Source organism: Leucoraja erinacea, chromosome 15, assembly GCF_028641065.1.
Source record: "Leucoraja erinacea ecotype New England chromosome 15, Leri_hhj_1, whole genome shotgun sequence".
NCBI lineage: Eukaryota > Metazoa > Chordata > Chondrichthyes > Rajiformes > Rajidae > Leucoraja > Leucoraja erinaceus.
This window is the reverse complement of record NC_073391.1, coordinates 7,116,405-7,141,954: the sequence shown is the minus strand read 5'-3', so window position 1 is coordinate 7,141,954 and position 25,550 is coordinate 7,116,405. Positions and strand designations below refer to the sequence as shown.

Below are 25,550 nucleotides of genomic sequence, written 5' to 3'. Positions count from 1 at the left end.
CCCCTCCTCCACCTCCCTCTCTCTCTCCGCTCCCCCCTCTCTCTCCCCCCCTCTCTCTCTCTCTCCCCCCCCCCCTCTATTTAAACAAAACACTTCCTATCTCCTGAAGAGAAAATGTAATGCTTTCCTTTCTTGGTTCTATCCCTGCATTTGCAGCGAGCACACACATGAATCGGTCTGACAATCCGAGTCGCAGGAACGGTCCACTCAGAATCTATGTCAATAATTGATTTATCATGCAGAGGCTGGTTTCCCGAGCCTCAGGCTAAATCAGCAAGTTCTATGTTAAGAATAACCGTAAAAGGTTGTATTATTATTCCCGACAAAACGGGAAGCATGGCTGCATAGGTCAGTCAGACAGAACGACAACCTAGAGCGGGATCTTACCGACTTCATTGCAAGACCCGACTAATGAGGCAAATGAAGGGAGACAAACATAACTTCTTTCTCCTTGTAGCGAGAGTGTATTTTTTGCCAATGTTATGCCACATATTTTTGCAATCGGTAAATGAGCTTGGAAACATATCAATTTGGTATTCCATTGAGCCATAATTTTCATTAAATGCTTTGTGATCCAACACCCATTTTGTGTTGTCATTGATTATACGTGATTATATATATATATATATATATATATATATATATATATATATATATATATATATATATATATATATATATATATATATATATATATATATATATATATATATATATATATATATTTATTTGTTTATTTTTTTTATTTGAAAAAATGTTTTATTAGAAGTTAATACAGTACAAAACAGTACAGTGGAACCTAATTTTAGGTGCCAACTATGTCATACCGTAATCCATTCTATGTACAACCTCTAGTTTTTTATGTTATGAAAAGGAAGTAAGCAAGACAAGAAAAAGAAAACAATAGAAAGAGGAAAAAGTGGAAAAATAGATGGTAGAGGGTAGAAAAACGTGTGTATATAAAAAATAAAAAAAGAAAAAGAAAAAGTGGAAAGTAGAAATAGAAGAGAAGGCCCCTTAAAAGAGAATTTTTCAAATCTGTATTCAGAGATGTAGATCTATCCACGTCATGAACTGAAATCAGCAATCTTTACGGTACCGCTGCATCACATGATTCCAAAAAGTCGATGAAAGGAGACCAACTCCTTAAGAATTGGTCATATTTATCTATTAGTCGGAGTCTCATTTCTTCAAGGCGTGCTATGTCCATCATATTCCTAATCCACATTTTAACAGTTGGTATGGCTGTATTTTTCCAAAATTTAAGTATCAATTTCTTTCCAATTATTAACCCATAATAAAAAAAAACATTTTGGTCTTTATTTAAATTGGTATCTTCTCCTATTATTCCAAATATAATCCATTCCGTTTTGGGTTCTATTCTTGACTTGAAAAGCTTTGTAAATATATCAAATATCACTCCAAAATGTATTCACCTTTGTACATCCTACAAATGAATGTGTTATATTAGCGTTTTGAAACAAACATTTATCGCATCTGGGAGAGACGTTTGGATAAAATTTATTCAACCTCGTTTTTGAATAATATAGTCAATGTAATAATTTGAATTGAATTAAATTATGTCTTGCATTAATAGAACAGTTATGTGTATTCATCAAATACTTTTCCCATCTATCCTTCGAGATGTTTATCATTAGCTCATGTTCCCAATCTTCCCTTAGTGCTTCTGTTGAGGGTGATTCTCTATTTAATATATTATTATAAAAGTATTATATTAATTGTTGTGAATCAGCTTTAATATTCATTGCTTCTTCTAAAGGGTCTAAAAATATAGTTTGAAATCTATGTGTATATTTCTTCATAAAGTCACATACCTGTATATATTTAAAATATTGATTATCCTTCAATTTAAATTTTAATTTTAATTGTTGAAATGATAACAGTTTTGTCTATCCCATTGTTGATATGTGTTGTCGATGAGAGAAGGTTTGAATGCGGGGTTGTTCAATAGTGGGGTTAGTACTGATAAATTATTTAATTTCAAGGATACTTTTATTTGTTTTCAAATTCTTATTATATTGTGAATAATTGGGTTCTTCTTATATATTATACTATTCAATTTTATCGGTGAGAGCAGGATCGTTTCCATATCGTGCGGATAGCACTCCTCTTTCTCCATTTTTATCCACTCCAACTGCTGAGTGGAACTATCCAGCCAGTACATTATGTTCTTAATATGCACTGCCCAGTAGTAATACATAAAGTTAGGTAATGATAAACCCCCAACTTCTTTAGATTTGCACAAATGCTTTCGTTGAATTCTATGTGTTCTGTAGTCCCATATAAAATTAGTGATAGTGGAATCTAGTTTTTTGAAAAAATATTTTGGAATATATATTGGGATCACTTGAAACAAATATATTAATTGTGGTAAGAAAGTCATTTTTATAGTGTTAATTCTACCTATCAATGAGAGCGGAAGCGTTTTACAAAATATAATCGTATCATTCAGTTTATTTAATAGTGGTATAAAATTGGCACTAAATAATGATTTGTGTCTTCTCGTAATTTGAATACCCAGATACTTGAATTTTTCTGTTGCAATTTTGAAGGGGAATTTTAGTAAGTGTCTCGAATCCTGTGGTTTTAAAGACATAATTTTGCTTTTATTCCAATTTATTCTATATCCTGAAAAAGAGCCGAATTCCTCAATTAGTGTTAATAAGGTGGGTATACTCGTTTGTGTATTAGTAATATATAAAAGGATATCATCAGCATATAATGAAATTTTATTCTTTGAGTCCTTAGTGTTATATTTGTGAATATTCGGGTGATTTCTAATCTTTTCGGCCAGCGGTTCTGTCATAAGGGCAAATAGCAATGGTGATAAGGCACACCCTTGCCTATTACCCCTTGATAAGTAAAATTTTGGAGATAGCGTATTGTTAGTTAATATTCTTGCCGTAGGTCTATCTTAAAATAGTTTAACCCATCTAATAAAATTCTCTCCCGTATTAAATTTTTGGAGTACCTTGTATAAATACTGCCATTCTACTTGATCAAATGCCTTCTTTGCATCCAGCGTGACAACTGAAATATCTTCATTGTCCTCATTATGAGAGTACATTATATTGAAAAGCCTTCTCAAATTATTAAATGATTGTCTTTTGGGTATAAATCCCGTTTGATCCGTATTTATTAAATTGTTAATATAATTATTTAGCCTTCTAGCTAGAATCTTTGCTAAAATTTTCTGATCCATATTTAGAAGTGAAATAGCTCTATAAGAACCCGGTTCATCTAAATCTTTATCTTTTTTTGGTATAAGCGTTATTGTTGCTTCTGCTAGGGTTTCTGGTAGTTTATTTTCAGTATAAGCCTGCGTGTATAAATTGAATAATCTTGGTACAATTGACTCCTGAAATCTTTTATAAAATGCATTACTAAAACCGTCTGGTCCTGGGGGTCTTCCCATTTTTCAGTGAGTTTATTATTTGTTTTAGTTCTTCACTAGTAATCTGTGTTCCTAAATTGCTCTTGTTCTAAACTATCCAATTTTGGGAGCTTGCAATTATCTAAAAAAAATTGTAATTTTACTTGCATCTGTATTTATTTTAGATGTATATAAATTATGATAAAATTGGGCAAACCTCTTATTAATATCCTTGGGCAATGTTAGAAACTCACCCTTATCCGATTTAATTTTAGTAATAGTTTTTTCCTTTTCTCGTTGCTTCAGTTGCCTCGCTATATATTCGTTATATTCCAACGTAAATTAGGTAAATTATTACAGGATATTCTGTCTTGATTGCACCCATGTGACTAACATACGTCACCACCATAGTGTATCAATTTAACGTTGAGCATGCAGATTATGCATATTCACTCAATAACCCTTTAACCTATAATAATAACAATAAACTTTATTACAGACTCAAGGTCTAGTCAAGGGGCAACATTACCTAAAAAATGCATTGCATATCAAATATCATAAATACATATAAAATCATGGTATATCACATAAAAACATCATAATTTATATTTAACAAACACCCACAATACATAAGTTAAAACTCCAGATTAAAAGATGATCAATGTCCTACAACGAGACAATGATACCAGTGTCTCCACAACTGGGATTCGTAGCATGTAGTGCTAACCCTTATGTTTGACAAGGCCACAATAAGCACATTTTAGAGTCATTTATCCTGCAAATGAATTTATACATGTGGTGTCTTAGGATAGCTTCTAAAGTACTGACTCCTGCAGCCACAAACATATTACTGGCACTACACCATCTAGGTTGCCGTAGCAGTGTTCTCATGGCATCGCTATATGCCACCTTTAGTCTCTGCATACTTGTCTTTAAATAGTTCGTCCACAGGTGTGCAGTATAGAGGGGTGTGTAGTATAGAGGGGTGTGCAGTATGCTCTAAATAGCGACATCTTCACCACATCTGCACACGCACCAAATTTACGCAAGAGGATATTTGCCTGTACATACAGCATGCGTCGTTGCCTATAAATATCCTCATTGTCAAAACACTCCAATGCGGCAAGCCTCAACGACTTCCGCCCAGTTGCACTTACCCCCATCATCACCAAGTGCTTCGAGAGGCTGGTCCTGGCACACCTCAAAAGCTGCCTACCCCCCACACTGGATCCCTATCAGTTTGCCTACCGCAAGAACAGGAGTACGGAGGATGCCATCTCAACGGCACTTCACTCCGCCCTCTCCCACCTCGACAACAGAGACACTTACGTAAGAATGCTGTTCATCGATTACAGCTCAGCATTCAACACCATCATACCATCAAAACTGATCACCAAACTCGGTAACCTGGGCATCGACCTCTCCCTCTGCAACTGGATACTGGACTTTCTAACCAACAGACCCCAGTCTGTGAGGTTAGACAAGCACACCTCTTCAACCCTCACCCTGAACACCGGCGTTCCACAGAGCTGTGTGCTGAGCCCCCTCCTCTACTCCCTCTTCACCTATGACTGCACACCTGTACATGGTACTAACACCATAATCAAGTATGCAGATGATACAATGGTGATTGGCCTCATCAGCAACAACGATGAGCTGGCCTACAGGGAGGAGGTCCAGCACTTAGCAGCATGGTGCGCTGACAACAACCTGGCCCTTAACTCCAAGAAGACCAAGGAGCTCATTGTAGACTTCAGGAAGTCCAGAGACGGCACGCACACCCCCATCCACATCAACGGGACGGAGGTGGAACGTGTTTCTAGCTTCAAGTTCCTGGGAGTCAACATCTCCGATGACCTCTCTTGGACCCACAATACCTCTACTCTGATCAAGAAGGCTCATCAGCGTCTCTTCTTCCTGAGGAGACTGAAGAAGGTCCATCTGTCTCCTCAGATCCTGGTGAACTTCTACCGCTGCACCATCGAGAGCATCCTTACCAACTGCATCACAGTATGGTATGGCAACTGCTCTGTCTCCGACCGGAAGGCATTGCAGAGGGTGGTGAAAATTGCCCAACGCATCACCGGTTCCTTGCTCCCCTCCATTGAGTCTGTCCAAAGCAAGCGCTGTCTGCGGAGGGCGCTCAGCATCGCCAAGGACTGCTCTCACCCCAACCATGGACTGTTTACCCTCCTACCATCCGGGAGGCTCTACAGGTCTCTCCGTTGCCGAACCAGCAGGTCGAGGAACAGCTTCTTTCCGGCGGCTGTCACTCTACTCAACAACGTACCTCGGTGACTGCCAATCACCACCCCCCCTCTGGACACTTATTATTATTTATTCAAATCGTTTGCTATGTCGCTCTTCCAGGGAGATGCTAAATGCATTTTGTTGTCTCTGTACTGTACAATGACAATTAAAATTGAATCTGAATCTGAATCTGAATCATCTGTCATTTGTTCTGTAATAATATGCCCTAGATATTTTATCTTATTACAGACACTAAGATTGTTGTCAGACAATTTAAAAAAAGGATATTTTAGGCATTTATCCTCTTTGGTTCTACAGACCATAACAACACTCTTACTAGCATTATATTTAATGTCATGTTCCACACCATACACGGAACATATAGTAAGGAGCTGCTGGAGACCAGCGCTAGATGGACTAAAGACCATAAGATCATCTGCATACATAATATGGTTCACTAAAATATTACCAATCACGCACCCCAGTGTTACAGGCTTTCAATTGTTTAGACAGATCATCAATATATAGATTAAAAAGGACTGGGGACAAAATTCCCCCTTGTCTAACACCATTGCTAACCCCAAATGGGGCTGAGACCCTATTGCCCCATTTTATTTGCATAGTCTGGTGGGCATACCAGTAGGCCAGAATTCTAACAATGTATTCAGGCACCCCTCTTTGACTCATTTTACCAAACAGCTTTCTGTCATTAACACGGTCAAAGGCTTTGGAAGCATCAACAAAGCACATAAGGATTGAAGAGTTTTTGCCTCTATATTTGTTTACAATCTCCTTTAGGGCATATATGCATAAGTCAGTGCCATGTTTAGCTTTAAAGTCAAACTGGTTATCTGTGGAGTTAATAAACTAATTTATTCTATCCAGCAGAACTCTTTCTAAGACTTTTGACAATATGCTGGTTAAAGCTATGGGCCTGTAATTATTTAGGCTGCCTACTTTACCAGCTTTGTCCTTAATGACCAGCACTAACAGGACAGACAACATTGAGTCTGGTAACAAGCCATGAATCATAAAGCCAGTAAAACAAATAGCTAGGAGAGGAGCTATCCTCATACTCTCATAGAATGCACCTAGTGTCTATAAGTAGTTTATACCAAGAACTGAATAATTGTTAATTGATGCAAGTCTCCTCCGCCTCTGAACTAGATGGCATTCATAATTTTCCACCTTAGAGCCCCATCAGTTATAATATGTGAAATTTTACTGACCAGATTACTGGAGCAACGCTGAATACTGTTCGTCTACCATAATGACTTTGGTAGCTTCAGCTGGTAATAGCATAAGGTCTGTCTCAAGACCAACATGGCATTTGAGATTACCACTCTGCACAGCTGAATTACAGCCACTATATTGCCAATTTATACTTAATGAATAGAAGGCTGTTTTTATCACTACAAGATTGTCCGAGGCTCCTATTAATTCCAATCTCTTACCCCAGGGCAGAGTCACAGGCTAATTAATAGTTAAAAGTAATTCCCAAATGAATAAATCTAATTGGTATAACCTTCATTTTCTTGAACAAAGTTTGAGACTGAAACAGTTGTTTTTAACCACATACAGCATTAGAATATCCTCCAGACATAACAAATGTTTTTGAGCTCTGAGCAGTCCAAGCATTGGTTTTAGTAAAGTGGTAAATAACCTGGGGACTGAAGATAACCCATTTTGCAATGTTTTATTATTGTCTTATCCAGATAATTTCAAAATGTCTCTGGTGATCTCTGTAAATGGGAGCATCTTAAGGAAATCAGATGCGAAGTAAACAACATTCTGCATCTTTTCCACAATGAACAGGTCACTCCTGTAAATTCCGTACCTGCTCGAGCTATAATTCTGGCCCGTTTTCCGAGCTAGTCCTGAAAGCATTCCTGGCCATAATACTTAGCCTACCTTTAAAGACCACTCTGAACATAATTCTGAGCTTTCCTGTAAAAACAAATCTGGCCTAATTTCTGTGCTTGGAACCTTAGTATTGTGCAGCTTTACATGGTTAGATGCCAACCATTTGTATGTTGTAAGGCCACTAGGACCCCTTTCATCCTTATCATGGGAAAATTCTATTTTCATACAACACAGAACCTAACACATGTTATCATTATCATTAGTACAAACAAGTGTAAATATTACCAACTTGTAGATGGTCCCATATTTTTCCTGATCCCGACTTGGGTCTCAGATTTTAAGAACTCTGTCCAACTTTCATGCTGCCACCAACTTCAGTGAACTGCTTACTGCCAACGAAGGCGTGGGGTGTGTTGTTGCCGCAACGATGAAGCTTTGCTCCCTTATCTAGGTTTTACCTGTTGAATGGGTCTTACCTCAAGAGAAGATTTAAGCAGCTTATTTTACATACATACTTTTAGAATTGTGAAGTTGGTTACACTGACCACTCATACTTACTTTCACAGAGAGGGGATTTTTGGACCGCCATGAATATCTTTGGATTAAACCAGCATCTGCAGTTCCTTCTTACAAGATGTTCTTTGGGGTTGGACGGCTGCTGGGTTAAGGGGCTGTCCCACTGCGTTGACCTAATCTGCGAGTTTAGACGAGTTTGCCCTCGGTTCAAACTCGCAGTGGTCCTAGGAGGTCCGAGGAGGTCACTGTAACTCTTCTTCATGCTCGAGGGAAGTTCCCACATACTCGCGGCCTCAGCTAGGTCACAGAAAAATGTTCAGCATGTTGAAAATATTTCCGCAAGTAAAAATTGGTCGGCATGGTTCTTTTGAGCTCGCAGTGGAGTGGGGTCGCTATGTAGTCACAGGCAGTCGAGGGCAGCCGTAGGCAATCTCCTTCGCTGACCGGGCATTTTGATTGGCTCATTGGACTTTTCAGGACAAGGAAAACTGACCGGTAGGTTAAATGCACGTTAAATTTTATTATACTTCTTAAAAGTGTCTCCACTCCTTCTCTCTTTTCCCCCCCCCTCCCCCCCCTTCTCCCCCCCCCTTTCCCCCCCTTCTCTCCCCCCCCCTTCTCCCCCCCCCTCTCCCCCCCCCCCCCCCCCCCCCCTTCCCCCCCCCTCCCCCCCCCCCCCCCCCCCCCCCCCCCCCCCCCCCCCCCCCCCCCCCCTCCCCCCCCCCCCCCCCCCTCCCCCCCCCCCTCCCCCCCCCCCTTCTCCCCCCCCTTCTCTCCCCCCCCTTCTCCCCCCCCTTCTCTCCCCCCCCCCCTTCTCCCCACCCCTTCTCCCCCCCTTCTTCCCCCCCTTCTTCCCCCCCCCCTTTCTCCCACCCTCTCTTCCCCTCTCGTCATCAAGTGAATTTCAGACAGCGCGCTACGCTTTCCCTAGCCCCCCGTCTTTGTGGTGTGTGCGTGCATGTGTGTGTGTGTGTGTGTGTGCGCGCGCGCGATCGGTTGATCCAGCTCGCGGTTTCATCGCTGACGGTTGATCCAGCTCGAGACTTTTCAGGCCAGTGCCCTCGAGCTTGAAGGTCGAAGACACTCTTCTGAACTCGCGGAGTAAGTCGCCGCAGTGGAACAGCCCCTTTAGTGTGGGGAGGCAACCGTTCAGTGCAAACAAGGTCTGGAGTTACCTAATCTGGTGTGTTTTCTTTGGTGGACAATCTGGTGTTTATCCTGGAGCATGTATTTGTCCTTGTTGAATGAACAGAAACAAATAAATAAAAATAACATGTTGCAGTAACATAAATGGTATCAGATTGTTTTCCAGCCCTTGAACTATACTTCGGTTGATCCCTAAACTGTTCCTCAACATACATTCAATATAAGAAAATCAGTCAAATAACAAAGAAAGAATATTGATTTTCAGCAACTTGGTGTACAAATGCTCTTGATTCTAGTCCTAATCCTGTTCTTACAACAGATAGCTGAAGAGATCTCCACAAATAAACAAGATTATGAAAGCTCTGGTTGGTTGTGCCTAAGGATTGTAATGTTTCCCATTAAATTGCTACTGGTTTGTTGAATTGTACATCTCTGATGAACTGAGCAACTAATGGGATGGCACATAGGACCTAGAATGAGAGTAGTGATGAAGTAACTGCCAGGTGTGTGGTTGGACAAGTCAGGTAAGATGAGGACAAATGTTTTCACCCAGAGACTTGTGAATCTGTGGAATTCTCTGCCAAAAAGGCAATGGAGACAAATTCTCTGGATGCTTTCAAGAGAGAGTTAGATAGAGCTCTTAAATATAGTGGAGTAAAGAGAAATGGGGAGAAGGCAGGAGCAGGGTACTGAATGTGGATGATCAGCCATGAATCATCGTGAATGGTTGTGCTGGCTCGAAGGGCCAAATGACCTTCTCCTGCACCTATTGTCTATTGTCTGTTGTAATGGGTCTGGGAACGGCTGAGGTGGTGGGATTGGTCAGCAATCATGTTCATGGTCTAATTTCCCCGCAATGTGCCAAAAATTAATGTTTTTCATATTTCACATGCACTCACGACTCATGAAGTCCTCGGTGAAGTTTATGGAATGTACAAAACAATACGCAATGGTCATTATCACATATCATCCCATCGTAAATACTGTTTTGAGTTCAGCTCCTTTAGGATTAACATCAGCAATTTGAAAAATATGTTTCAAATTTGTTTGGATATAAGACACACGTGAAAAATCTCTGTAAATCTGAATATGGGATTATTGTGTAAGGGAAATAGCAAGTTCTGTTGAATGTTGGTTTGATGTTATTGTGGCTCACCATTCCAGTTAACTTTATTCTTTGATTGTGGACGCAGCCCAGACCATCACACGAAACCAACCTCCCTTCTATTGACTCAATTTATACATCATGCTGCCTCGGCAAGGCCAGCAGCATAATCAAGGATGAGTCTCACCCTGTCCATTCCCTCTTTTCGCATCAGGTAAAAGGTGTAGAAGTGTGAAAACGCACACCTCCAGATTCAGGGACAGTTTCTTCCCAGCTGTTATCAGGCAAGTGAATCATCCTACCACAACCAGAGAGCAGTGCTGAACTACTATCCATCTCATTGGTGACCCTCGGACCATCTTTGATCAGACTTTGCTGGCTTTATCTTGCACAATACGTTGTTCCCTTATCATGTATCCATACACTGAAAATGGCTCAATTGTAATCATGTATTGTCTTTCTGCTGGCTGGTTAGTATGCAACAAAAGGTTTTAACTGTACCTTGGATAGCAAGATACAGTGAAGAACAGATATAGATAAGCATTCATACAATCACCAGAACTATTATGATGAACAGATTCTTACACGATAATTGCCAGATATTTTCTGGTTGTTACTATCGTTCTAATTATTTGTTAGTTTTTCAGAATTGGTTCAAATGCTGAGGTCCACAAAGGCAGTTATGACACGAGTTGTAGAATGTTTTGTCTTCAGCCATCTCAATAAATCATTACACCTGGAGATGAAGGCAATGACATTCAGGCCATGATAAATGGGAGGTTGCTTTCAAGGCAATTTCAGAGATCCTAACCCCTGTTGGAGAACAGACTGATAGATTGCTGGTGCAGCATAGAACTGTGTAACTTGCAATTCGCTTATTTTCTTCTATGGTAGCAGCAAGAATGAATGAAAACTTTATTGTCACATGTGACGTCACGGTGAAAGCCGGATCCCAGCTGCGGGCTCCGTCGGCCACTCCACTGACTCGTGCTCCGACCCGCAAGGCGAGGCTCATCCGACCCGCGAGGCCCCGGCCTGGCTATGACCCGGGATTCTCCATAGCTATCCGGTCGGCATCGAGACCACTGTGCCTCGATAAAGGCCTCCGGCCACATTCCCAATCTGCAGCTGCGGCCCAGCGGGAAAGCTTGTATGGTAATACAAGCAGCCTAATCTTGTATGGCAATCCTAAGACATTGGGTAACTGCATTGGGAACTGCATTGGGAACTGCAGTACTGTAATTGAAACCTCAGTACCAATCTTCAGCTGTTCTGTGACAATTGTGACACATTTGTGAACATAGCTGTTCTCCGAGTTACTCAATCTTTTCTCCGAGTTACCTCTTTAAAATCCTTGTCATTCCTCTATAGCAGAGCTAGTTGGCTCCATGATGTTGAAAAGTGTAAATGTTGAATAGTTATCCCATCTTACCAACATGGTTTTGAATACTTTATGGGAACCTTAACCTCCAAGTTCAAGAACAGTTTCATCCCATCAACCATGCTGCATGACCCTAACCACAATCCTACCTCAGCACCAAACTATTCAAGTCTAATCAAGACATGGAGTCATACAGCGTAGAACAGGCCCTTCCTCAACTTGCCCAAACCAACCAACATGCCCCATCTACATAGGTCCACCCTGCCTGTGTTTGGCCCATATCCCTTCAAGTACCTGTCCAATGTTTTTTTAACAACATTCTCAACTACATTCTCTGGCAGCTCGTTCCATACACCTACCATGCTTTGTGCAAAAAAGTTGCCCCTCATGTTTCTGCAAGAAAGAAATCTGTGGGAAAATAATACATTAGTGCAAAAACATACTTAGAAATAAGCAAACAGGTTCATGGTAGTGCAACAGGTGGACCTTTGTGTTCTGTTGTGAAGTTAGAAATAGGGTAGTGCAAGTTGGTTCAAGAACTTGTTAATTGTAAGAGATAAGTTGTTCCTGACCTTAATGGTGTGGGACTTCATGCTTTTGGGTCTCCTAATCTGATGGTAGCAGTGAGAAGAGGGCATGTAATGGGGATCCTTAATGATAGATGCCTCCTTTTTGAGGCAGCACCATCATGTAGATGATTTTGATAGAGGGGCGAGCCGTGCCCATGATGGATCATGATTAGTCCACTACTCTCTGCAGCTGCTAGTGTCCCTGTGCATTGGAATTGCACAGGAACACCATCTGCAACAATTAAAACAATCCCTCTAATTAATGTCCCCATTCTAACTTTGAAATATACAGTTGTTCCTTCCTTGCCACTGAGCCAAAATCCTGGAACATCCTATTTAATTGGCTACAGTGATTCTAAAAAACAACTTGCCTCAAGTGAAGGGTCTCGACCCGAAACTTCACCCATTCCTTTTCTCCGGATAAGCCGCCTGCCCAGCTTAGTTACTCCAGTATTTTGTGTCTATCTTCACCTCAAGTGAGTTGGATGGCACAACTGGCAGAGCTGTTGCCTCACAGTGCCAGAGACCCAGCTTTGATCCTGACCTGTCAGTGTGAATTTTGCATATTCTTCCTGTGATCATGTGGGTTTCTACCAGGTTCCCACTTTTTCTTGATGCTCCCATTTCCTACTCCATCCCAAAGACAGACAGGTTAATTGTAGGTTAATTGTCCTCTGTAAATTGCCCCCAGTATGTAGGGAATGGACGAGAGAGAGGGATAACAGAAAACTAGTGTGAATGGGTGATCAATGGTCAGTATGGACTCAGTTGGCCAAGGAGTCTATTCCCATGCTGTTTCTCCAAACTAAACTAAACTCTGCCTTCTCAACAATCATCAGAGAGGGGTAATAATGAAGACCAGGTCAATTAAATTTGCAACCCAATAATCAACTAATCTAGGATAGACACAAAATGCCGGAGTAACTCAGCGGGACAGGCAGCATCTCTGGATAGCAGGAATGGGTGACGCTTTGGGTCGAGATCCTTCTTCAATCTAAAATGCCTCAAGTCTGGTCGCAATTAGCCGCATTATTAAAGTTACAAATTTTGATTAATTGGAAATTAATGTTTACTTAAGTTAACATGGGAGAAGGTCAGTTGGTCCATTGTATCCATATGGCGCCTTGCACAGCAATTCCTGTCCCCTCTTATTTTCCCGTAACCCTGCAACTTATTCTATCCTTACATGCAAACATGGGAACATGCAAACTCTACACAGAGAGCCCTGAATTCTGGATAGAACCCAGGTTGCTGGAGCTGTGAGACAGCCGCACAGACTGTTGCTCTACTATGCCACCCAATAGCTGAAGCTCATTATAAATATATATAGATGAATTTCCTTGTTTTATGTATATATATATATAGAGAGAGAGATATAAAACAAGGAAATTATTCTATAAATGTTTCCATAGACATAGACATAGTATTTGGATAAATAAGTGTCACGTAATTTAATTTGTTATCAACTTCTAGGTACATTCTGAAATGCAGGAAGTATGACAATGCCCAAATAGGAATTTCTCACCAGTGACCTCTTTCATAAAGGAAGTAAATATATTTCCATTAAAATAAAAGTACTAAGGCACTCGAGAGGCTGGTGAGGGGCTCAGGATAGAATTGTAGCTGTTGCATTTAAAATGGCCCCAGAATTATCATCGAGTGCAAGAACATGCTTCTCGTCATTACCTGTAAAGGTGTAAGCAAAGATGTGGGATTATTGAGATTTTGTAGACTGAGACAGAATGTGGCAAAGACTTCCACTGCAATGCACTGAATAGGAAGAGGAATTTAACTTTTTTTTTTCCTGCGACCTTCTGTTAAAGTAAGATGCTATTCACAAGCAGGACGATAGCTATATAGGCACAAAACTTAACAGTAGGAAATCTAGTTTCAATAGGAAACTAGATGTATGATGTCATGGCAGTGAAAGTATCTTACCATATTTCACCAGTGGGGCGGATTTAAAGTGCAGCATGTAACACAAACATATTTTTTGGGGTTAGAAACCCTAACTGGAATTGTTGCATTACTCTACTCAACACCCTATAAATAGCATTGAAACTATTACATTTGTTGAAATTCATACTTGTTTATTTTCAATTGAAAACCAAAATTAGGTTGATCCTGTTCAGACGGTTCAGAGTACCAATTCAGAACCTGCCTGGAATGGCAACAACTCGTCCAAATTGCAAATGCTACATAGCATGAAACAAGGTCCTTAATCAAAGTTTGTACATGAACCTTACCATAAATAAATACAGCAATGATAAGAGATTACCAGCACCATCAAGGTTTCTGTGCAGCAATTCCAAGAAGTCTCTCTTGATTTTTTTTTTTTAACTGAATATTTCAGAACTAATATATAGTTTGGACGGAAGGGTGGTTTTTAACATAATTTGTTACTTCCTGTTGGAATTTCAGAATTTCAAGTATATTTAATAGTACAACTGGGACAGCATTGTTCTCTGGTGCTTGAATACCAACTATTTTGTGCATGACTGAAAGAAAAGGATAAGGCTCAACCAATTTTTCTTTTCTTGTTTGTGGAACCTTGCTGTCTGCCATTTGACTGCAGTGTTTATCTCTGCTTCATAAGTAATTTGAAATAATTTTGAGGGGTCTTGAGATTTGCACATTTTTGTCACATTTTTTTCTTGCCTTTCTTTACTTTTTTATCAAATTTATTTGCATTGCAAAATTGGCCAGACTGGAAACTGATCTTATTACAATCGATCATTGTACTGTTTAAAAGTATTTTAATTGAATGTGAAATGAACATTAACATTGCTGACGGTTTTATTAGTTTTAGTTGTAAAGTTACTGGAGCACATTCCTAACACACAGTCTCCAAAACAAATTTTGCTATGAAACAGATTTAATTGCAAGTAAACATACAAGAATTCATGTAGTATAACATAATATAATATACTATACTACACGACAATACAGTACAATATAATATCATATAATATATAATATCATATAATATCATATAATATAATATATAATATCATATAATATAACATAATAAAAAGGAACTGCAAATGCTGATTCATACCAAAGATAGACACAAAATGTTAGAGTAACTCAGCGGGTCAGGCAGCATCTCTGGAGAAATTGGATAGGTCAAATTTCCGGTAAGGATTCTTCTTCAGACCAAGAATTCACATTAGCTTTATGTAACTCCCCTTGTCTTTTCCTCGATTTACTTATGTGTTTTGATGTCTAAAATACCTTTAAGACACATGACTTTCAAAAATATGTGTGCTAAATATTTTGTATATCAATAATTTGGAGAACACTTACATCATGGTAGCTACAGTACATGTATTTTGATGAGAACCGATTTCTATAAACAAAATACATACTGTTCAGATCTATGTTGCGGTAAGTTCTAAGTTTTCAGCTTACATATGAACAGGAGTTGGAACAGGGGTAGGCAATATTTGGGAGCCTCTGTATGTTTCAATAAAGTGATAATTCATTCGGCCTCGTCTCCACTTTTCTGCATGTTCTCCATAATCCTTGAATCCCTTCAAGTCCCTAAAATCAACCCCTCTCTGTGACTTGGTCTCCAAACTCTCTGGAGTATAAAATTCCAAAGGATCATGGCAATAAGAAAAGAGAGCATTTTCATCATCGTTTCTGATAAATGTACAACACCTTATTACATCCACTAATTCAAACCTCCTCCTAAAGGGAAATACCTCTTCTTTCTCAAGTGCCTTTGGCATCATATATGGGCACTTCTCATTCTGGTGAACTTCAATAAATAAAGGCTTAACTTTCTCAACTATCTCAAAAGATCATTATCTCAAGAACCGATCTAGTAAACCCTCTATTCATCAGTCTCCAGTGTTAATGCACATCTATCGTGCCACAGAAGGCAGTGGAGGCCAATTCACTGGATGTTTTCAAGAGAGAGTTAGATAGAACTATTAGGGCTAACATAATCAAGGGATATGGAGAGAAAGCAGGAAAAGGGTACTGTCTTTGGATGATCAGCCATGATCAGATTAAATGGTGGTGCTGGCTCAAAGGACCAAATTGCCTATTCCTGCACCTATTTTCTATGTTTCTATGTTACTTAAAAAGGAGACCAAAATTGCAGTACCCCAGTTATGGTCTTGCTGCTGCCCTGCTAAAATAAGACTGATTTGAATAAAAACTAGCTTAACTTTTGAGATCACACAATATTGCTGAAGAAATACCCAGAATGAAATATTGTTTGAGTGCAATGTTTAATTTGTTTTTGATTGTGCCTTATATCCATTTTTTAAAATGGAGCCTAATATTAAAATTAATTTAACTCTTGCAGGCACTTTCGCACCGAATCTCTAATGTGTGACTGCAACCTTAAATGGGTGTTGCAATGGGCCAAAAATGTTTCAGTTCGAATAGCAGATGACACTTTATGCATCTACCCAAGAGCATTACAAGGAAGACCGTTCAAAACTTTGAAAGAAAACCAGCTCTCGTGTGGTAAGTGCAAGTTAAAAAAATATATATGATTGAGGAAATTATGCTAGATTCAAGTCACTGAGTCACAGAGTCATAGGGCACAGAAACAGATCTTTAGATTCTTGCCAACTATCAAGCACCCCATAGAAAAATCCTACACTAATCCAATGTTTTCTTTATTCTTTCCTTATTTCTATCAACTCCCCCAGATTTTTACACTATCCTACATCCTAGGAGCAATATAACTCCCAGTGGCCAATTAACCTACCACACCACACATTCTTGGGATGTAGGTAGAAGCTGGAGCACACAGGGAGAAGGTGCAAACTCCACATTTTCAGCACGAGATGTCAGGGTTGAACTCAGATCACTGGAACTGTGAGACAGCAGCTCCACTGAATATGCTTCTGTCACCATTGGTTATATATATCATCAATAAGAAATGATAGGTTGAGGTATTTTAAAACTCATCCGAACCGATTCCCCTTACTGTCAGACTGCAAGCAGGGCTGCATATATTAAAACACATGTTTTGCCTTGAAGACTCAGTGAGCGTGTAGCTTTTTTGATAAAATTGAGGTGGAAGGAATTAGATTGCAAGATGGCCAAGTGAATTGTTTTTGGAATTGAGAATAATTAATCAATTTCAACTCAAGACCTTGTGGGTAATTGAAGCCAGAATCCATGCAGCCTGAATCATCTGTCTCTCCCTGACTGAGAAGAAATTAATTAAGATTTAAACAAATCCCCAGCATCTTTCAAGAACTGCACTACCACATTTCACAGTAGTTCTGTCAATAAGCATCCTGAATGTCAGCCAGTGAGATGTTCATCTTCTTAAAATCCTCATTACAGCTGAATTTCTGTGACTGTGACATTGACAAAACTGAAAACTACAAACTACACCAGAAAAAATAAATAAAACCTCGTGAATCTTTATAAGATTAATCTTTCATAATCCTCATTCGGTACCTTTGCATGCATGCTGACTGTCAGAATGGCATTCAGTCTCAAATGCTTCCCAAGAAAATTTGACCTTTTATACCATGAATCAACTGCTTTTCTTACCCACGGATGTTTGCTTTCTTTTCTCACAAACGATTAGGATGTGTCAGGGGCTAATGAATTGGTTACTCATTGCTGAAGCACAGGAATTATTAATGAGCAATTCTTAATGAGCTGTAGCTTATGTGGCACTTTTATTAACAACGCATCACTAAGTCAATACAGCCACATGCTGCAATCTTATTCACATTGACAACAATGACACTTACAGAGAGGTGATATATTAACTTAGAACTTTTCGTATTGGCAACTTGATGTTTAACATAGACCACATTTGTCTGCCATTAAGACAGCAAAGGCAATATATTTTATGGCACAAATATGATTAATATTTTTCGACTAGTTTTACCTTCACTATGTTCTTGAATCTCTATAATTATAAAACTCTGACCTTGGATGTGTGTGTGTGTGTGTATAATCACATCGTCTCAAAAAAATGACGCGCTAACGGTAAAATGTGTACATATTCCATTAGAGATTTATCCTGTGGACTCCAAAATTGTCTTATTTGAAACATCCATGCATTATTTCTCGAGTTATTAATCAAAATGTTCACAAATCTGAAGAAACTTTGGGAAAAAAACGTCTGGCTTTGACTGATGACGTCACAATGACTTTGCCCCCCTCTCCCCACCTCCTCCTTCCCCCCCACTCCTCTCCCCCCTCCTCTCCACTCCCCCTCATCTCTCCCCCCCCCCCCCCCCACCACCCCCCCCTCACCCCTGTTTATCACCATGTTTATGAATGATCCACAGCACCACTCACATGGTGAAGATCAATCTTTATTCCATAGGCAAACAGGAACATTCAAACAGCCAGCCATTCTCATCTAACTTGTTGGCTTGTGTGAGAGAGAGAGAGAGAGAGAGAGAGAGAGAGAGAGAGAGATTTAGCTGACCTTGTGTACTATCGTAATACCATGTAAAGGGTGGCATGCACATATGTGCAGTGGAGGTTATAAATGGCATGAACTAATAAGGGTTAATCTACAACCCCCGTTATTCAAAAGATGCTCGGGGTCGCTTTCGGCGCTTTCTCTCAGCTCCTCAGTCAGCACCTCTCTCTCCCCCCACGGCCTCTCTCCCTCCCGACCTCTCACCCACCACCACCCCGGCCTCTATTCCACCACTCCTCCCCCCCGACCTCTCTTCCACCCCACCCCTTCCCCCCTCTTTCCCTCTCTCTCTCTCTCCCATTCTCTCTCTCTCTCTCTCTCTCTCTCCTCTCCCTCTCTCTCCCCCCTCCTCTCTCCCCCCCTCCTCTCTCTCCCCCCTCCTCTTCCCCCCCTACCCCTCACCTCTCTCTCCCTTCCCAGGCCTCCCCCTTTCTTCCTCCTCTCTCCCACTGTGAGTTGGGGGCTATTTGGCAGTGGATAGGGTGGGGATGGGCTAAAAGGAGCCAATGAATAATATTAATATAATATCAAGGGGGTGGTTAGTGTGTGTGTGACGCCACAGGCCGCCCCTCCGGCAACCGCGCGTTGAGGGGACGGTTCTAAAAATGCCTACTCTGAGCATTGGAAAAACACAAATCAAACAGCTCTCTGATCTGATTTTAATGAGTAAAATTAGACAATAATAGTGGCCGACTCCTTCCAATCCTGTTGTCTTTTCATAAATGTAATTATAACCTGCTACTTTGGCCTCTGAGTACAGTAGGATCTTTCAGATATTCCTCGAATCCCAATCATGTAATCAGGGCCAGACGGCAATGAGAGATCTATATATAGAGAGAGAATGCCCACGAGCTATATTGTGCTTCTTAGAGAGACTAATGGGCCTGTCCCACTTAGGCAACTATAGGAGACTATGCGGTCGCCACATGGTCACCACATGTTCGCGGGTGGTTACCGGGGAGTCACCTTCATGGTCGTGAGTAGTTCCCGCATTCTCGGAACTAGTCGCGGCTTCATTCTGGTCGCCGCTAATTTTTCAACATGTTGAAAAATTAGCACCGACCAGAATGAAGCCACCATGGAGAGTAGCAAGAATTCTGGTCCAGTTGGTGCAGTGGTAGGCGGTCACCAGGTGATCGTAGGTTGTCGTAGGTTCTCGTCGGTGCTGACTGGTGATTTTCATTGGCTCATTGGGAAAAAAATACATTAGCAGTAGTTTTCAGAACTAAGGATACCCGACCGGTAATGTTAAGGCCTGTCCCACTATGACGACCTAATTTGCGAGTTTAGAAGGGTTTGCGCTCACCACAAACTCGCAGCATGGTCGACACGTGGTCCTATGAGTAACTCTCCTAAATGCTTGAGAGAAGTTCCCGCATACCTGTTTGGTTGGGAAAAATGTTTAAGCAAAAATGAGTCGGCATGGTTCTTTTGAACTCATTGTGCAGTAGTAGTGGGGTCGCCGTGTAGTTATAGGCAGTCGAGGTAGACGTTGGCTCATTGGAGTTTTCAGAACCAAGGAAAACCGACCGGTAATGTTAAATGCCTGCTGAACTTTATTAAAAGTTGGCTGGCTTCTTAAAAATGTCTCCACTCCTTCCTCCTCCCTCCCCTTTCTCTCCCCTTCTCTCCCCTTCACTCCCCTTCGCTCCCCTTCTCCCCCCGCTCTCTAAAGGACTTACTGTAAATGTGCCAGCCGTCTTTTACCATCCTGTTCATCGCGGGTGTGAATTTCAGACAGCACTCCCCCGCTTTCCCTGGCCCCCGCCTTTGCGATGTGTGTGTGTGTGTATGCTGACTGTCAATCCAGCTTGTGGTTTCATTGATGACAGTCGATCCAGCTCGAGGTTTTTCAGGCGAGTGCCATCAAGCTTGAAGGTCGAAGACAGTTGGTGAAAAGTCGCGTAAGTGGGACAGGCCCTTTAATGTCCGCCGAGCTTCACAGCCGTGTATCTCTGGCTTCTTAAAAGTTATCTCCACTCCTTCTTCCTGTCCCTTCTCCCCCTTTCTCCCCCTCTTTTAAATGACAAATGACCCTTCCCTTACACTGTGCTTTCACCGACTCAATTACAGCGCCAACCTTCCTGTTCATCGTGGTGTGTGTCTGCATCACATTAGCTTTGCATCGTGTGAATTTAACTCAGACAGTGCTCCCCTCACATGTCCTCTCTCCTGCCTGTATAACTGGCTGGTGAAGGAAGCTGTGTGTGTGTGTGTGTGTGTGTGTGTGTGTGTGTGTGTGTGTGTGTGTGTGTGTGTGTGTGTGTGTGTGTGTGTGTGTGTGTGTGTGTGTGTGTGTGTGTGTGTGTGTGTGTGTGTGTGTGTGTGTGTGTGTGTGTGTGTGTGTGTGTGTGTGTGTGTGTTTGTGTGTGTTTCTCTGACAGTCGCCGTTCCATTTGCCAGTTTTTCAGTGACCTGCTGCGACTTGACAGTCGCTGGCAGTCGCCTGAAAATTTGCCTAAGTGGGACAGGCCCATAAGGGATTTAAAATCTCCCTTGTCCCATGTTATGCAGTGCTTGGCTGTTTGCTGTCTACCATGGCCATTGCCTGCACATGTTCCTGCAGAAAGTGGAATCTGACATGTACTTTAGACGAGAATGCCTTATGGTACAAAATTTACAGCTTCCAGAGGTTGGCTTCCATTTGTAAAGTGGCAAGTGATTTATGTTTGGAAGCAGTAGTTCTGTGTGAAAGAAACCAAAAAAATGCAAAACAGATGTAGATTTGATCAGATGTGAGCCAAAGGCATGACATTTATACTCAGGATTGATGTTGTACATCTGTGATTAAATGCCGTTTGGATAAGGACAAAGCCCAGTTGACTATTGTTTAATATACCACGATTTTGAACACATTGACATTGGGACGGGACAGATGAGAATATTCTTCACCAAAACTATTTTGTGTACCCATAATAGATAAATTATAAAACTGAGAGCAATTTGTTTTTTTGCAGTCAGTCGAATAATTTGAAATGATATTCGTTCCCTCGCTATTTGTTTATGGAGGCCAGTTCTTACAAAAGCCTTTCTCAAGCAATGTTATTGCTGCAATCATAATTGGAAATATCAGGTTAAGTTGACGTGAAAAACCTAATCAGTGCTGAAAAGTTGATTGCATGTAATTCGCAAGTGCAGTTTGTCATTTGAATCCTTGTGCCTAGCTGTATTCTGACAGAGTGCAAATCAACTGCATGCAAGCTATCATGCCGAGAACCAAAGCGTGGATTAAAGTATATTTTGCAAGTTTACTATTGTATCCAAATGAATGACTGGCTATACGACAGAGAGTCTATTCATTGCAGTTTATTTAACTGCTTGTAGCATGATGACAGATTAGAAACATAGAAAATAGGCGCAGGAGGAGGCCATTCGGCCCTTCGAGCCAGCACCGCCATTCATTGTGGCTGATCGTCCCCAATCAATAACCCGTGCCTGCCTTCTCCCCATATCCTTTGATTCCACTAGCCCTTAGAGCTCTATCTAACTCTCTCTTAAATCCATCCAGTGACTTGGCCTCCACTGCCCTCTGTGGCAGGGAATTCCACAAATTCATAACTCTCTGCGTGAAAATGTTTTTTCTCACCTCAGTCTTAAATAGCTTCTTCTTTATTCTGAGACTGTGGCCCCTGGTTCTGGACTCGCCCAACGTTGGAAAACATTTTCCTGCATCTAGCTTGTCCAGTCCTTTTATAATTTTATATGTTTCTATAAAATGATTTCCTGCAGAAAATTTGTTTCTTCGATATTGCATTTAAAAAAATTATATGAATTTGTCAACTGGTGGAATCTGGGCAATCTGGTGCCAGGATTATTTTTTATTTTATTTTATTTTTTTTAGAAAATAGGTGCAAGAGGAGGCCATTTGGCCCTTGGAGCCAGCATCGCCATTCATTGTGATCATGGCTGATCGTCCCCAATCAATAATCCATGACATAGTGAAATATGTTTTTCTATTGCATCAGTAGATAGCCCATAGATTTTTATTTTAGAGCAAATTACTTTTACAGAATATGCAAAAACTGTTTTATTATAAGGGATCTCCAGCAATTCTTCCTTGTCAATGAGATTGCAAACAAAGTGCTTTTATAAAATGAGTAATGAAATATTCTGCCGAAGATGGTTTGCTGCAGCTCAGAATCTTGCTGTCAATTTTACCAAAATATGTAGATCTTTTTTGAGGCATAAGGTGGCTCAACTAAGAATATGGGGGAGTTTTGTCCCAAAAAAAGCCATACAGTATGAAAGAATTCTGAACTGATCCTCTTTGATTGAAAGAACTTACAACATAACATGGCCTAGGTTGCTAAACATCTAAGTTATAGCTCAACAGTTACCCATAACCTCCACACTCTTCCTCGATTAATAATGATAAAATTATGGAGTGAAATAACATACTTACTGTTTTCACCTTATGTTGTATACACCAATTAAGCCACTTCCTTGCTCTTAATAGTTTTCCACTTAAGATATGTATTTAATTCTCATATAAATATTACAATTAACTTGCAACATCTTTTCAACTGGTGCATTCTTTGGCACAATGTTTTACTTTCATTGGAAGTTAAACAAAATGCAGATCTTATAAATTTGAAATAAAAGCAGAAAGCTCTGGATATACCCAGCAGGTCAGGCATAATTCTGTGGAGACTCGGGTTTAACATTTCATGACAGATGGAGAAGTGGTTTGCAGAAAAGGGAGAGGGTGGAGAAAGGAAAGGGAATGTTCAGTCAACGATCCTTTCAGAGCCATCTATTTAATTGATGATTGAGGACAGTGAGAGAGAGAGAGAAAAGAACAAACCAAAATGTTGGCAGAGTGAGAAGCACAACACTACAGGTGCCAGAAATCTGGAACAAAGAGAAAAATACTGGAAATACTGGCAGGAGGTTTTGGGAATATCTTCCACCTCTCAATACAGAGATCTGAGACTCCCACCTGCTTTAAAAGGACATCAATAATACCGGTACTCAAGAAGATTTAGCTGACGTGTCTCAATAAGTACAATTTGCGTATTGCTGCAATAGACCAACAGGAAATGAGATATCGCTGATTCTTCATTCTATGCTGGACCACTTGAACAATAAGAGGACATACATTAAGCTGTTTATCGACTACAGCTTGATGTTCAACACCATAATTCCCTCCAATCTTGTAATCAGACACATAAAACATGGTCTCTCCTCATCCCTATATAACTGGATCCTCAACATCATCATTGACAGACCACAATCGGTATGAATTGGCAACAACACTTCCTCTTCGATAACCTTCAACACAGGAGCACCTCAGGGCTGTGTGCCCCGTCTCCTACTCTACTCTCTCCAATTACCCATGACCATGTAGCCAAACAAATAATGGATAATGCTGAGTCGGAGTATAGGAGAGAGAGTGAAAATCCAATTGAATGGTCCAAGAACACCAATCCATATTAGCAAGACAAAGGAGCTGATCGTTGACTTCAGGAGAGGAAAGCCGAGGATCCACGGACCTATCCTTATTGAAGAGACGAGGAAAGAGTCCACAGCTTCAATTTCTTCGGTGTTCACATCTCTGAAGACCTGTCCTAGGCCCAGCACATTAATGCAATCACAAAGCTCAACAGCACCCTCTACTTCCATGGAAAATTAATGAGACTAGGTATGTTGACAAATATTCTGTTGCGCTTCCACAACTGTGCGGCAGAGAGCACACTGACCGATTGCATCTCGGCCTGGTTTGGCAACTCAAATGCTCCAGCCCATCACAGGTACTGACCTCCCACCATTGAAAGAAAATACTTCCTTGAAATGGCAGTCAATATCACAAAAGACCCACACCACCTTGGCTACACTCTCCTTTTGCTCTGACCTTCGGCAAGAAGGCATAGAAAACTAAAAACTGTTTCAAGAACAGCTTCTTCCCAACAATCGTTAGTCTTCTTCCCAACACAACACTAACCTCAGCAAATATTAACTTCTTAATGGGCCTGCCCCACTTAGCCGATTTTTCAGACGATTGCCGGCAACTGTCAGAGTGGAACACACACACAAACACATCGCTTCGCTTCCTTCACCAGCCCGTTATGCAGGTGGGGACAGGGCAAGCGGGGGAGCACTGTCTAAAACATTCCCACATTGCAAATCCAAGGTGAAAACAGACACACACCGCGATGAACATGAAAAAGACAGTTAAAGCACAGTGTACGGTAAGCCCTTTAAAAGAGGAGGGAGGGTGGGGGGGCGGGGGTAGATGGGGGAGAAGGGGGGAGAAGGAGTGGAGAAAACTTTTAAGAAGCCAGAGATACATGGCTGTGAAACTCGGCGGACATTTAACATTACCGGTTGGTTATCCTTGGTTCTGAAAACTACTGCTTACCTTTTTTTCCCCCCAATGAGCCAATGAAATTCACCGGTCAGCACCGGCTACAACCTACGAGAACCTCAGAGAACCTTCGACCTCCTGGCAACCCACTAGGACTTCCTGGCGACCCACCTACGGCACGGGAATTCTCGCTACTCTCCATGGCGGCTTCCTTCTGGTCGCCGCTAATTTTTCAACATGTTGAAAAATTCACGGCGACCATAAATGAGGCCGCGACTAGTTCCCAGAATGCGGGAACTCCTCACGACCATGAAGGCGACTCCCCGGCAACCACTCGCGAACATGTGGTGACCATGTGGCGACTGCATAGTCTCCTGCAGTCACCTAAAAAGTCACCTAAGTGGGACAGACCCATAAGGACTATGTCTTTGGTTCAAAAGTCAAGACTGTTTTATTGTCATAAGTCCCGAAACAGAAGAATTAAATTAATTTAGTTTAGAGACAGCACAGAAACAGGCTCTTCGGCTCACCGAGTCCGCGCTGACCAGTAATCCCCGCACACTAACACTATCCTACACACACAGGGGAAATTTGTTTATAT

At 41.0% G+C, this 25,550-nt stretch overlaps 1 protein-coding gene and 1 pseudogene across 3 annotated transcripts in view; one reads left to right on the top strand and one right to left on the bottom strand.

Moving 5' to 3' along the window:
* The window catches only part of LOC129703924 (adhesion G protein-coupled receptor A3), a 619,806-nt gene that overhangs the window by 224,125 nt on the left and 370,131 nt on the right, over positions 1–25,550 (top strand). For all 3 annotated transcript variants that reach the window (XM_055646641.1, XM_055646640.1, XM_055646642.1), the window contains one exon: positions 16,543–16,706. In XM_055646641.1, coding sequence (XP_055502616.1) covers positions 16,543–16,706 — 164 coding nt within the window. The remainder of the gene's footprint in view (positions 1–16,542; positions 16,707–25,550) is intronic.
* On the bottom strand, positions 7,598–7,739 carry LOC129704414 (U6atac minor spliceosomal RNA; annotated as a pseudogene).